Raw genomic sequence first — 13,369 nt, 5'->3', positions numbered from 1 at the left:
ATCCATCGAGCCCAGGACCAGTGCCGGCCCTAAGGGGGGCAGGAGGTGCGATGGCCGGGGGCCCAGGCGGGATGGGGGCCCAAGCCCAAATATATAAGACCCTGTACCCAAGTGGCCAAATATATAAGTCTGCTGTTGCTTGCGACGCTGGACAGCTACTTAAGCCTTATGGGCCGGGGTTTCCAGTTCCAGAATTCCAGTCCAATACTAGTATACTACCTATAGCCAGTCCAATAATAAATGGCAGGCCATGAGCACGATCAAGCCACAACCTTCCGCCGATCAAGCCGCAGCCGCTCAGACTTCCGCTGATTCGCACAACAATCCGCATACGAGTATACGACAAGGCAGCCGAGGAACAGGCGAGACTCCAGGAACAGGCGAGACGAAGTGCCGATCCGCTCAGACTCCAGGAACAGGCGAGACCAAGTGCCGATCCGCTCAGACGAATCCGCATACCACATACGACAAGGCTGATCCGCTCAGACTCCAGGAACCAACGAGACGAAGTGCCGATTGTGATCGACAAGGCAGCTGAGGGCCCCCGAGGCAGGGCTCGACGAGTCGACGACATCTGAAGATTTATCTTGGTTATTTCTTTTTGCCCTTTTTGTGATTTGTGAATCTTGATTCGGAATCAGTTCATGTCTAAATTGTCTATGCACTAGGGTTTTTTTTCCTTGTTCAAATTTTGTCTAGTACTTTGTACTCATATAGTCATGTTTTTCTTGTAATTTAGGTCAGGTGTAAGAATTTTAGAATGTTACCTAAGAAACATTTGTCAGGGGCTGCGAAAAGAAAACGGAAAAGACAAGAAGAACAATTTGTTCAGTCACAACAAGGTGCTTTAGATAATTTTTTTCAGTTTCAAGTAGTGTTGTGCGTGATGACAACCCTATAGATGCACCTGATAATGAAGAAGAAGAGCAACAACAAGTTAATGATAATTTAAGTGAACAAGTTGATGCTATAGAGAATGAAAATTTACAGCATTCCTCTCAACCTGAAAATTCAATTGATGATGTGCAACCTTCTATTCATGATGTCTTTGATCTCAGAACTTGGAAGAATCTTGATAATAAGGGTAGAGATATTTTGATTGAAAAAGGACCAGTGAGAAAATTGAATCTTGAGTTCCCTGTAGATGCTCACAATAGACATTTTTCATATGCTTACTACTCTAGAAAGTTAAGCAATGGTGAGATGGTTGATAGAAAATGGTTGGTTTACTCTAAACATGTGGACAAAGTTTTTTGTTTTTGCTACAAATTATTCAAATCAAATCAGAACAAAAGTTTGGTAGCACATGATGGATTGAGGGACTGGAAACATCTTAGTTTAAGACTCAAGGAACATGAGAATAGTGTTGAGCATATAAGAAACATGAATACTTGGAATAAACTTAGGCTGAGGTTGAGCAAAAATAAAATAATTGATGATGATTTGCAACGAGAAATTGCAAAGGAGAGAGAGCGTTGGAGACAAGTTTTAGTAAGAATCGTTTCTGCTGTCAAGTTTCTTGCTAAACATAATTTGGCTTTCCGAGGGCAAAATGAGAAACTTTATCAAGCTAACAATGGTAACTTTCTGGGCACAGTTGAAATGATGGGTGAATTTGATCCAGTGATGCAAGACCATATTAGGCGGATTCAAAATAGTGAGATTCATCATCATTACCTTGGGCATAAAATTTAGAATGAGATGATTTCTCTTCTTGCAAATTGTGTAAAACAAACTATATTAAAGATAATTAAGGATGCCAAGTATTTTTCTGTGATTTTAGATTGTACTCCAGATGTGAGCCATGAAGAACAAATGACTCTAATTATTAGGTGTGTGAATATATCGAGGAATGTTCCAAGGGTAGAGGAGTTCTTCCTAGAGTTTTTGAAGGTTGATGACACATCAGGATTGGGTCTTTTTAATGAATTAAAGAGTGCATTGGCCTCTCTTGGTTTGAACATTGATGATGTGAGGGGTCAAGGGTATGATAATGGTTCAAATATGAAGGGGAAACACCAAGATGTTCAGACGCGCTTTCTTGAAATTAATCCAAGAGCACTATATGTGCCGTGTGCATGTCATAGTCTGAATCTTACTCTTTGTGATATGGGAAAATCTTGCAGGTAAACTATTATTTCTTTTATATGTTATATATTGTTTTCATATAATATGCCATTATTTGGGATCTTACTATTTGTGATATTTAAAATCTTGCAGGCAAGCTATTTCTTTTTTTGGCATTATCCAACGTATATACACCCTGTTTGCAAAATCTACCAAAAGGTGGAAGATTTTGGTTGATAATGTCCCAGGATTGACCGTTAAGTCATGGTCTAATACTCGCTGGGAAAGCCGAATAAAAAGTGTTCAAGCTATCAGATTCCAAACTCCTCAAATAAGATCAGCTTTAATAGCGCTAGAGAAGGCTTCAACTGATGACCTAATGGCAGTTAGTGAATGTCAATCTTTGGTGAGTGCACTTAAGAATTTTGAATTTATAGTTGATTTGGTTATCTGGCACTATATTTTATTCTCTATAAATAAGGTTAGCAAGAAGTTGCAATCTAAAATTGTGAGTATAGATGCTACTCTCAAACACATTGAAGGTGTCATATCATATTTTAAGAAGTATAGAGATGAAGGTTTCACTTCTAGTATGGATACAGCAAAAAACATTGCATCTGAATTGGATATAGAGCCAATATTTCCTATAAAACGTCAACGAAAGAGAAAGAAATATTTTGATGAACAAGATGACCAAGATGAGGAAATACAACAGTCTGCTGTGGACTCCTTTAGAAGAGAGTACTTCCTAGTTATGATTTATTCTGCAATTGCTTCATTGACTAGTAGATTTGAGTAGATGACAGCATTTGATAATGTTTTTGGGTTCTTGTTCAACTCAGAAAATTTGAAATCCTTGGATGAAGCTGATCTTTGGTTGCGCTGCAAGATTTTTGTGGAAAAATTTTCTCATGATAACTCATCCGATGTTGAGATCAATTATTTTTTTCAGAGTTAAAGGTGTTGCAAGTGACTTTGCTAGATCCTTTGATGTCGGCGCCAGAGATTCTGAAGTTTGTTATGGATACAGATTGCTATCCAAATATTTCAGTTGCCTATCGAATTCTTTTAACTGTACCTGTGACTGTAGCTTCGGTCGAAAGAAGTTTCTCAAAATTGAAGTTGTTGAAGAACTATTTGAGATCAACTATGTCACAAGAAAGGTTAAATAGCTTGGCTATGTGCACCATCGAGAAGGATATCTTAGACACTATTGATCTCGATACCGTCCTTGATTTTGCATCAAAAAATGCCCGAAGAAGTATCTTTTTATAAGAAGCAGTGGATATGATGGAGTTCTATTCTTCTTTAAGGTAATCATATTAGTTCTAGAAGTATAAATATATTGTTCTTTTAGTCTACGTTGTTTCTCGCTCTCGATAATTATTAGACATATTAAATTAAAAATATATTATTAGATTTGCTTTTCCTATACAAATAAAATTATCCTATATATTCTAAAATTTTATGGTCAAGAGGGGCCGTCGCGATGAGTTCGCCACAGGGCCCCCAAAATCATAGGACCGGCGCTGTCCAGGACTGGCGCTGAGACGGGTTAGCTCGGCGCCAACATCAATGACGCCGAGCTAAAGATCTATTTTCTGAATTCTTTTCGTCAGGGGTCTATTTGTGAGAAACTTAAAAAAAAAAAAAAAAAGAGATAAATTATAAAAAATTCGACCGTAGAGAGCCCAGACGTGGTCAGATTCATTATTCATCTCTAGCGACTAGCGTACTACGCCGAGCAGCAGATAACATTTATATCTTCAACTCGATCGAATTCATCCATGCTTTCCTCGCCACTAGTCAACTCAACTCCATGAGCGAGAGATACAGATACCGCGCGCGATGGTGTAGATGACACACACCGGGCCAGTTCGCTGGTCTGGTTTTCAGACCAGCCGGCTAGTTCCTCCTCATAGGATATTATTTATCAATTAGCCGCTACAGTATTTTTTTTTTCACATAACCAGCTACTACAGTGTTTTGGCTTCTTTTTTTCAGACAAGCGAACGGGGCCACCCAAGCTCTTTTTGAGACTACTGATGCTGATGGATTCATGCATGAATCATGCATGTCGATTTGCACTGCTATGCTATGCGCGCAGGCCCCTACCGCGCGCGGCGGTCCATGCAACACCACAATCATAAATTTGGGGAGCACCACTGCTATGTTCAGTTGGCTTGTTCGTATCGTTGCTGATTCGTGAAGAAGTGCTGTTGACTAGTTTGTGTGAGAGAAAAATACTATTCCGACTGAAAATTTACGATCGTTTACGACGAACCACAGCCAAACGAACAGGCTGCGTGTGTGCCCGGCCAAAAAGTAGTAAATTTGGTCATGCATTATTGTATCGGATAACCATCCAATCCAAGCCTCCAAGGGATGGAGGTGCATGCCTACGTGGCTACGTAGCACCGAGTCAATGAGTGATAGCTTAAAGCTTATCACCCAACAACCCTGGACGGTGACCAGTTTGTTTAGGATAATCGTGGCCGGCCTGATCCCCTTTTTTTCTCATGAAGGAAAAACAATCGCAACTTTGCACTCGCTCTCGTTAATTCATCACGTGCATGGACAAAAGGACATAATTATATTTTATGACTTAGCCAGCTGGAATAACTAGAAAATCGACGGACCAAAACGAACAAACGGGTTCCCCACACACGATCTAATATGCAAGTTTTTCTTCTATCCTCTGACCGACTCCCTCTCTATCAGTGCACATACATTTTTGTATCTGCTATACATGTTTTCAAAAGATCCATACCATGTGAAGGTACGACGGTGTCAGTTTTCCTTTGTTCTTCACAATAACTATCGAATCTTAGAGCACGTTTTGTATGTACTAAAACTTTTGAAACAATAATCATAGTATATACCATCTGAAGAAGTTGCATCGTGTATGTCACATTCTGTAGTCAAGGCGACAAATGTGATGCGCCTAACAGGCTAACACTGATTGTGACTGCGGTTAACTTGTGATGTGCACAAAATATTATTTTATATCATAGACGACATGCCGCGGAATGCAAACCAGCTAACCACTTTAGCATACCCCTTTGCCAAATAATGCAATCCTAGCCTAGCATGGTACCTAGATAGTTTGGCTAAGGACATAATTAGAGCTGTATCCTTTTTCAGGACAAACCGACAAAGGTAGTATATTTCGCTCTCACCGGACCCTATGCTAGTTGGGGGAGTAAATATTCCCTGATGCTCACTCTTATATGCAAATAATATCTCTGTCCTTAAAAGAATACGATTCCTTAGTCAAACTTTCTAAAGTGTGACCAAATCTATTAAAAAATGTATCAACATATTTATAATACAAAATAGGTATACTATGAAAATATATTTTATGATGATGAATCTAATGATACTTCGGTATAATAAATATTGATATTTTGTATATAGATTTGGTTAAATTTAAAATGATTTAACTCGGTATTATACGAAAATTATATATTTTTTATACATGTGCATGTGTATTCTTGCAGTTTTGCACTTGACTAACGAGACATGCTAATGATGAACATACTGATTATCATATGGAAAAGGGAAAAGACACGGGAGTGCTTTGAAGTAGGATCAATCCTGAAGACACTGGCGACATTTTTGCTTGTTGTAGTGCAGAGAGGATGTCGTGTAAATGTTCCCTGAAGGACTTCACACCAGGTACTAGCACGTCTGTCGGGAAACACATGAGCTCTAGAACAAGGAAGCAAATGGCGCCCTCATCACGTCACACGCCACGGCTCGGTGGTGGGACGTGCACGTGTGGCACGTCTTCCATATGTTTCAACTTTATATATATAGGGAAAGGCTATTCAGTAACCGGCTACAAAATAAGTTATTCTGTAGTCATCTCTATTTACGATAATGTCAATACATATTTACGATAGTTGGGTTACTGTAACACATGGGGATATTTACCATAACGTTATATTAAACCACTTAGTAAGGAGTTACTATAATCTCGTAAATTAATATAGTAATTATCGTAACTCAAAGTGGCCACAGAGTAAGTTATTTTGTAGTCAGCTACACAATAGTAGTTATATATATATATATATATATATATATATATATATATATATATATATATATATATATATATATATATATAACTCGTTCCGGCTTCAGGAGAAGCTCACGTAGATCAAGAAACCCTCAAACCCCTGTCCTACCCATACACAGCGACACCTCAGCTCCGTGAGATAAGCTGGCCACAGACTTGTGCTTTGCATGTAGGGCAGACGAGAGAGTTTTTTTCCCACCCCGGTCTTTCAACTTCATATAACAAATACACATAATAACAATCTATTTAAATTGAGTCAACCTCTTTTCAATTCCCATAAGATTACACATTTATCGCATACAGTATAGCATTTGATTTGGATATTGGAATTTATTTTGATTTTATTGAATGTATAATGAGCCAAGTCCAACCAAATTCAACAAGCGATGGTGAGTTGGTGACAGCTTAATCGACTTAATGTTTGAGCAGTAAAGTAGGCAATGCCATATTTGCCTACATTTCTCTGTTTGCAACGGTGTTTCCCGACGGAATATATTTGCCACGTCTCACCTATCCATTTCTTCTGAAGATTCCGGCCGGAACTGCAGCAGGTCATTAATCTCTAGCAGAACGAGTTCCGTACATTGTGCTTCCTGAAAGCTGCAAAAAATCGCTTTCATGGCGATGATGCTCAAGGATGGAGAGATTCTAAGGTGAAAGCCAGAAAGGGGCGCACACATAGCACCAAAGCAGATGGCGACGACCATTGTTGTGGCATATCCTTTGCCCTGTTTCTGTCTGTTGGGTAGAGGTTTTATCCCAAGTGGCCGTAACTTTGGTCCTGCCACTTGCCATGGAGATGAAAAAGATTTCAGGATATTTTTACACGCCAACTATATGAGTCTATATGACCATAGGAAGACCGGTAAACAAAAAGAACGGGGTGTATTCCTTTTTCACATCATTCCTAAAAAAAAAGCTTCTTGCTTCGATATTTATATGTTGGTTCATGGCAACTACCACTACATAAAGCCATAAAGCATAGATGATTCTGGCAAGCGTAGTTTGAGATGCCTCTTTGACCCTTTGGCTTCATCTTCTCTATATATGATTATGAGCCTTCTTTTCTGAAAGCGATATGATTTTGATCATGTTCGACTGCTCGGAGATACGCAGAACGTGTTAAACACTTCAATACCTATTTTCATAAATTTTCATTGCATGTGAATGAGGATCATAGCGTGGCTTTACGGGAGAAAACAAATTTATCGAACGTGACAACAGCGTAGCGTTTCTGCTCTTAATTAAAAAAGAAGGAAAGAACACATTGCGTAACATCAATGAGCTGACAGCTGTGCCAACGTGCCTCAAAGCGTTGCTAAAAGTCACAGTTGAGTTACCACCCTTAATATCACCAACAGTCAAAATCATGGAGACAAATATACTTTCATGCATTAGCAGAACTCGCCAACGGTTTTCGCTGTGCGCGTGCATCGAGGCCAGAAGAAGGCGTCATATGCAACAAAGCCATGACAATGTCGTGCGACCTCCATCACTGCAGGAGAAAACAAGAGGGGGCAAATCCAAAGATTATTACAACACAGGCTACATCTCATCTGACTATCTGTGTTCCCCCAAAAAAAAGAGTAGCTACATCTAAACACGCCGCTACAATTCACTTCACCTTCCGCAGCCCTCACTTCTTAACCTCCTCATACTCTGCCTCCGGCGCCTGGTCGCTGCCACCCTGAGGTCCAGATCCTGACTGCGAGCCGCCAGAGCCACCACCAGACATGTGCTGTCCAATCTTCGAGACAGCCTTGTTGGCAGCCTCAAGCTTGGCCTTGATCTTCTCGATGTCATCCGAGGCCATCTCCTGGCGGAGGTCAGCGATGGCCGCCTCGATCTCAGACGCAACCTCTGCCGGGATCTTGTCCCTGTACTCTCCCAGACTCTTCTCGATGCTGTAGATAGTGGTGTCGGCATTGTTCCTGATGTCAATGAGGGCTTTCCGTTCCTGATCCTTCTGGGCATGCAGCTCAGCTTCTTGAACCATCTTCTGGATGTCAGCCTCAGACAGCCCACCCGAGGATCGAATGGTGATGTTCTGCTCCTTCCCAGTAGACTTATCTTTGGCTGAGACGGTCACGATTCCATTGGCGTCGATGTCGAACGTAACCTCAATCTGAGGCAAGCCTCTTGGGGCAGGTGGAATGCCCACGAGATCAAATTCACCAAGAAGTTTGTTGTCTGCAGCCATTTCACGCTCACCTTGCAAGACACGGATACCCACTTGGGTCTGATTGTCAGCAGCGGTTGAGAACACCTGCAAAATTGAAGCCCAAGATCAGATCAAAGCAGCACCACAGAAATAAGGCGGAGACCGCTGGTGCTACATGAATCAGATCAGATCAATCAAAGTAGAAAAAGAAGAAGAAAAATCCTATATGAATACATTGGACCTTCTAGGGAAACAATCACAAGAATAACAGAATGGCCAGTGATTGTAGAGATTAGCAAGAAAGCTCATAAAACACTTCACGTAAATGAACATGCAAGAAGCTTTTCATATGGGGCTGTATCAGAAACTCAACACACAATGAATGAGGCCAAACATTGCAACTTTGTGACCATACCAAAATAATAACAGATGTGAAATATGTGTCTGTGTCAAGAAAATACACTCATGCAAGTTCCATAAGGGATAATGAAACAAGATGAAACTGCATCCTGAGAAGAGAGGTATGACAACTCACCTGACTTTTCTTTGTAGGGATTGTAGTGTTTCTGTTGATCAATCTGGTGAAGATACCACCGAGGGTCTCAATACCCAGTGACAGGGGAGTAACATCAAGAAGAAGAAGCTCCTTAACATCTCCACGGAGAATGCCACCCTGAATGGCAGCACCCATGGCCACAGCTTCATCTGGGTTGACTCCTTTGCTTGGGCTCTTTCCAAAGATTTCAGAGACTACCTCCTGCACCTTTGGAACCCTAGTCATTCCACCAACAAGAAGTACTTCATCCACCTCTTTAGTAGATATTCCGGCATCCTTCAAGCAGTTCTTGCATGGCTCTCTAGTCCTCTCAATCAGATTGTGTACAAGAGATTCAAATTTCGACCTTGTCAGTGTGATGTTCAAATGTTTTGCCCCTGAAGCATCAGCTGTTATAAATGGCAGATTGATTTCTGTCTGAGAAGTCGATGAAAGTTCAACCTTAGCCTTCTCAGCAGCTTCACGAAGCCTTTGCAGGGCCAATCTATCCTTTGACAGATCAATGCCCTCAGATCTCTTGAAATCACTCACCAAGAACTCCAGTAGTGTGTTGTCAAAATCTTCACCGCCCAAGAAAGTATCACCATTTGTTGCTTTGACCTGAGTGGCAATACACAGAATCAAATCAGAACAGAGTGTAATTCAGAAAATGTTTCCACAGTAAGTTAACTTGAAGGTTATGGAAAGATACCTCAAAAACTCCATTTGAGATCTCCAGAATAGATATATCAAAAGTTCCTCCTCCGAGATCAAATACCGCTATCAAGCCTTCCTTGTTGTTCGTTCCATAAGACAGAGCGGCTGCTGTAGGTTCATTGATGATCCTTTCAACATCAAGGCCAGCGATGCGACCAGCATCCTTTGTGGCCTGACGCTGAGCATCATTGAAATAGGCTGGAACAGTAATCACTGCCTTTGAGACAGACTTGCCAAGGTAGGATTCAGCTGTCTCCTTCATCTTTGTCAGCACAAATGCACCGACCTGACTTGGTGAGTACTGCTTGCCATCTGTTGTTTCAACCCAAGCATCACCGTTTGGAGCCTTCACGATTTTGAATGGCACCATCTTCATCTCTTTCTGTGTCTGTGGATCATCAAAGCGTCGCCCAATCAACCTCTTTGTTCCAAAGAAAGTATTCTGGGGGTTGGTTACTGCTTGGCGCTTGGCTGGAGTTCCAACAAGTCTTTCGCCCTTCTGAGTAAATGCGACAACAGATGGTGTTGTTCTCGCACCTTCAGCATTCTCAATAACTTTTGGGTTCTGCAGTCATTTAATATAATTACTTAATTAATTTAGCAAAAAAAAATATGAGAGACAAAGATCATGAAGGGTGAAAATCCTTAGGAGTAAGCTCACCTTTCCCTCCATAACAGCAACACATGAGTTAGTTGTCCCCAAATCAATCCCAATAACCTCATTTCCAGCAGCTTTTGCACTGAAAGCAGTTATCATGCAAATTAGCATTACTAAAATCAGAAAAATGTTAAGAACTTAAGCAGTAGATAATTATTACCTAAAAGGTCTTGCAAAATTTCCCCATTTTGAGCATACGTTGGCAGCACATGTTGACTGTAAGCTGGCGCCCAGCTGAAACAAGTACATTCAGAGACTTAGGACCCGTTTGAATCCTAGAGGGGTTATAAGAATCTAGATAGTAGATAGAGATTTTGAGAATCTGAATTTTGGACAGAAATAATCTGATCTGTTTGGATTCCTAGATAATACTCTTGATAGTGGATGAATTGCAGTACAGTACAAGATAAATGTCAAGATACCAGCTTTTTCTGGAGATGATGATGACAATACCAGCTTTTTCCTGTCATCTCATCTCCAGAAAAAGCTGGTATCTTATTTACTGCCCCTGTTTGGATCCATTAGCACTAAAAATTAGCAGCTAAAATTAGTACTAGTGGATATAAACAGGCCTGGTAATTATTAACTAGGGAGCTGCTAACTATTAGTTCCATTAGCTGGTTTGGAGTTGCTAATAGGTACTAATAGTTCATATACACCTTCAACTCACTATCCAGACACCGATCCACCTATTAGCAACAGGCACTAAATAAATCAAATAAAACTGAATACATCCACTGAAAACAAAAACCTGACAGGGCATAGCACAATGACAATTTATTCATGGTTAACTCCACAACAGCATTGAGAATTTGAGATAACACCACTACAAACCCTTGCACAGGTAAGGAACCCACAATTTGAGCGATAACACCATGTCCAAGTAAGCCATTCTATGTGCACAAGAACAGTTGCTCACAAATCGCGGCAGCCGATAGCTATTAAAGTTCTACCACAGCAGCAATCCAGTAACTACACAGAACTGAACTAATCGATTAATACCCTCTAGTGCTTCGAATCTACAAGCACTAATCTATCCTCCTCCGCGCCAAATCCACGAGAACGTGAGATCCCATCTAATCTACAGTCACTCGTCCCCACAAACAATTCCTCTTCCGGATCAACACTATAACACTATATTACAAACGACGGAACTGCTAGCCGAATATGAATGAAAGGGAATCACGGAGACGGAGGAAGGTAGAGATGAGGGGCCTTACGGATCGGAGAGGGGACGCGAGCTCCCTTCGGCGCACGGCGCGGAGGAGCAGCGACGCCGCCATGGATGGCTGGTCCCGGGCGCTAGCGTGCGGAAGCAAGGGTGGCTGCGGCTGCGGCGAGGGTTTTGGAAGGGGATGCTTCGGGAGACGGCTGGGGGAAAGGGGTCGCGGCTAGTTGGCTCTCTGACTCGTGGTGGGCTTTATGAGGTCGTGACCGCAGCGGCTGAATGGGTCACTGAACGGTGGGCCGCCACGTCGGGCGTGTGTGAGATCGAGCGGCACCGCGCCGCGGCCACGGAAGGCTGTAGAAACCTCTCGACCGAGAACCAGGTTCTCCGAGGGTTTTCTTGCTTTTTTTCCAAGGCAGTGGTAGGTTTCTCGAGAATGGGCCAACGCATGGAGCTCTTTTCCTATGTGTGCGGGCTGGCCATTTCACGGCCCAAAGCCGTAGCATTCTGTGACTTCTGTGAGACTGACCAAGATGGGCTAAGAAGTGGTTATTTTCCGCTTTTCAACCAATTATTAGAAAAAAAATTAGTTTACATCTCTCAACCTCAACTTGTAGTTGTAGTAGTCCTATTTCCTCCCTAAACTTAAAAACTAGTTTTTTTTTACACCCCTTAACTTTTAGATCGTTTGTTTTTGCATCTTTAAAAGTTTAAAAGTGCTTTTTGTGATGTAATGCCACGTCAGAGGGGGTAAATCAGACTAAGTTAAAAGTTTAGGGATATAAAATTGTACTAGATTTTTTTTTTAAAATGTCCAAATTTATAAAAATATTTTTTTAAAATTTTATCTAAATATTTTACATGAAAAAATAATGTAATTAAAGATCTTAAATTTTGATTTAATCTTAGAAAAATCATACAAAATTTGTTTACCTCGAAAAATTATGAAACAAGTTTTAGATTCTTTTTTCTAAAATCATGCTCTATCTTATGGTACTTAGTTTGAATTGTTTAAATCTTTATGGACTCATTTTAATACTTATTTGCATGTAAAGCTCTGATTATCTATTATAACTAGCCAGTATCCCGCGCGGTGCCGCGGGCGATAACAGCAAGCAATTGGTGCAGAGACAACGCTATTTGTTAACTTTGACATGCCGAAGAATCGTGGGAACTTTAATGTAGCCAAATATTTTGAGATGAAATGCTGGAACCTAGTATGTAACAATGCTCTAAAATAGTAATGGCAAAACCACAACTATTTAGTTTGGCCAAAAGATGGTAATTGTGACTTTTGTGAGGCCAATGTGGACATGACATGTGTGCTAACTATTGAAGTATTATTGGTCACGAAATTAAGAGAGGGTGAATTAGAAGAGCATTCATACCCAAAAAAACAATTTTGCTTGCCATGAGCATTGACTGTGTATAATGATTTGTTCCCAAAACCTAATAGTGAAATAAATGGAGGAAGCATTGACTGTCTTGACCGTGTATAATGATTTCTTCTCAAAACCTAATATCGAAATGAATGGAAGAAGCATTGAGTGTCTATGGTCCTAGAAAATGACTCTCAAATGGTTGGTCTATGCAAATTCAAAACATGCATGGAACATTCAAGGTCATTTGATAGTATCTTCTGAGCATGTAACTTTGCATTCTTGTGGTTACAAACTGAAAAGTTATTTTAACTTTCACAGAAAAAGAATGAAGGCAACCTATCTGAAGGCAATTTTCATATGCACTGATAAATAGTGCCATATTAAAAATTACTTGTTGGTCTGAAGATTACACTAACTTTGTTTTCCTTGGGAAAAAGTCACGGTGCTCTATATCACCTCTTCATGGAGCTAAGAAACAATCATCATAGGTGTGTCATGAGTGGCAACTCGGACGAATTGAACAACATTAGGGTGTTGAACCTTCTCCAGTACAATCGCTTCGTACCTGAAAGAGTTAACTAATTAAAGAAAACATCATTG

The 13,369-nt window shown here is 40.7% G+C and overlaps 1 protein-coding gene and 1 pseudogene across 1 annotated transcript; one reads left to right on the top strand and one right to left on the bottom strand.

Moving 5' to 3' along the window:
* The first annotated feature begins 760 nt into the window (after positions 1 to 760).
* LOC136457120 (uncharacterized) lies at positions 761 to 3,239 on the top strand (annotated as a pseudogene).
* A 4,281-nt stretch (positions 3,240 to 7,520) lies between these two features.
* Positions 7,521 to 11,630, bottom strand: LOC136523010 (heat shock 70 kDa protein, mitochondrial). Its single transcript, XM_066516821.1, has 6 exons — positions 11,440 to 11,630; positions 10,380 to 10,453; positions 10,223 to 10,301; positions 9,557 to 10,126; positions 8,845 to 9,465; positions 7,521 to 8,414 (listed from the first exon to the last, which is right to left on the bottom strand). Exons 1-6 carry the CDS (start codon positions 11,500 to 11,502, stop codon positions 7,785 to 7,787), a joined length of 2,037 nt encoding a protein of 678 aa, XP_066372918.1. The 5' UTR covers positions 11,503 to 11,630; the 3' UTR covers positions 7,521 to 7,784.
* Positions 11,631 to 13,369: the final 1,739 nt, after the last annotated feature.

This window comes from Miscanthus floridulus, chromosome 1 (assembly GCF_019320115.1).
Source record: "Miscanthus floridulus cultivar M001 chromosome 1, ASM1932011v1, whole genome shotgun sequence".
Taxonomy (NCBI): Eukaryota; Viridiplantae; Streptophyta; class Magnoliopsida; order Poales; family Poaceae; genus Miscanthus; species Miscanthus floridulus.
Note: the sequence above shows the minus strand (reverse complement) of the source record. Positions and strands in the feature narration are given on the sequence as shown.

Bases quoted from the DNA above. Each gene is read 5' to 3' on its own strand.
- LOC136523010 (XM_066516821.1), bottom strand. From the start codon at position 11,502: ATGGCGGCGTCGCTGCTCCTCCGCGCCGTGCGCCGAAGGGAGCTCGCG. The intron at 10,454-11,439 runs GTAAGGCCCCTC...TACTTGTTTCAG, and splicing joins TCGCGTCCCCTCTCCGATCC to CTGGGCGCCAGCTTACAGTC. The intron at 10,302-10,379 runs GTAATAATTATC...AACTGCTTTCAG, and splicing joins AATTTTGCAAGACCTTTTAG to TGCAAAAGCTGCTGGAAATG.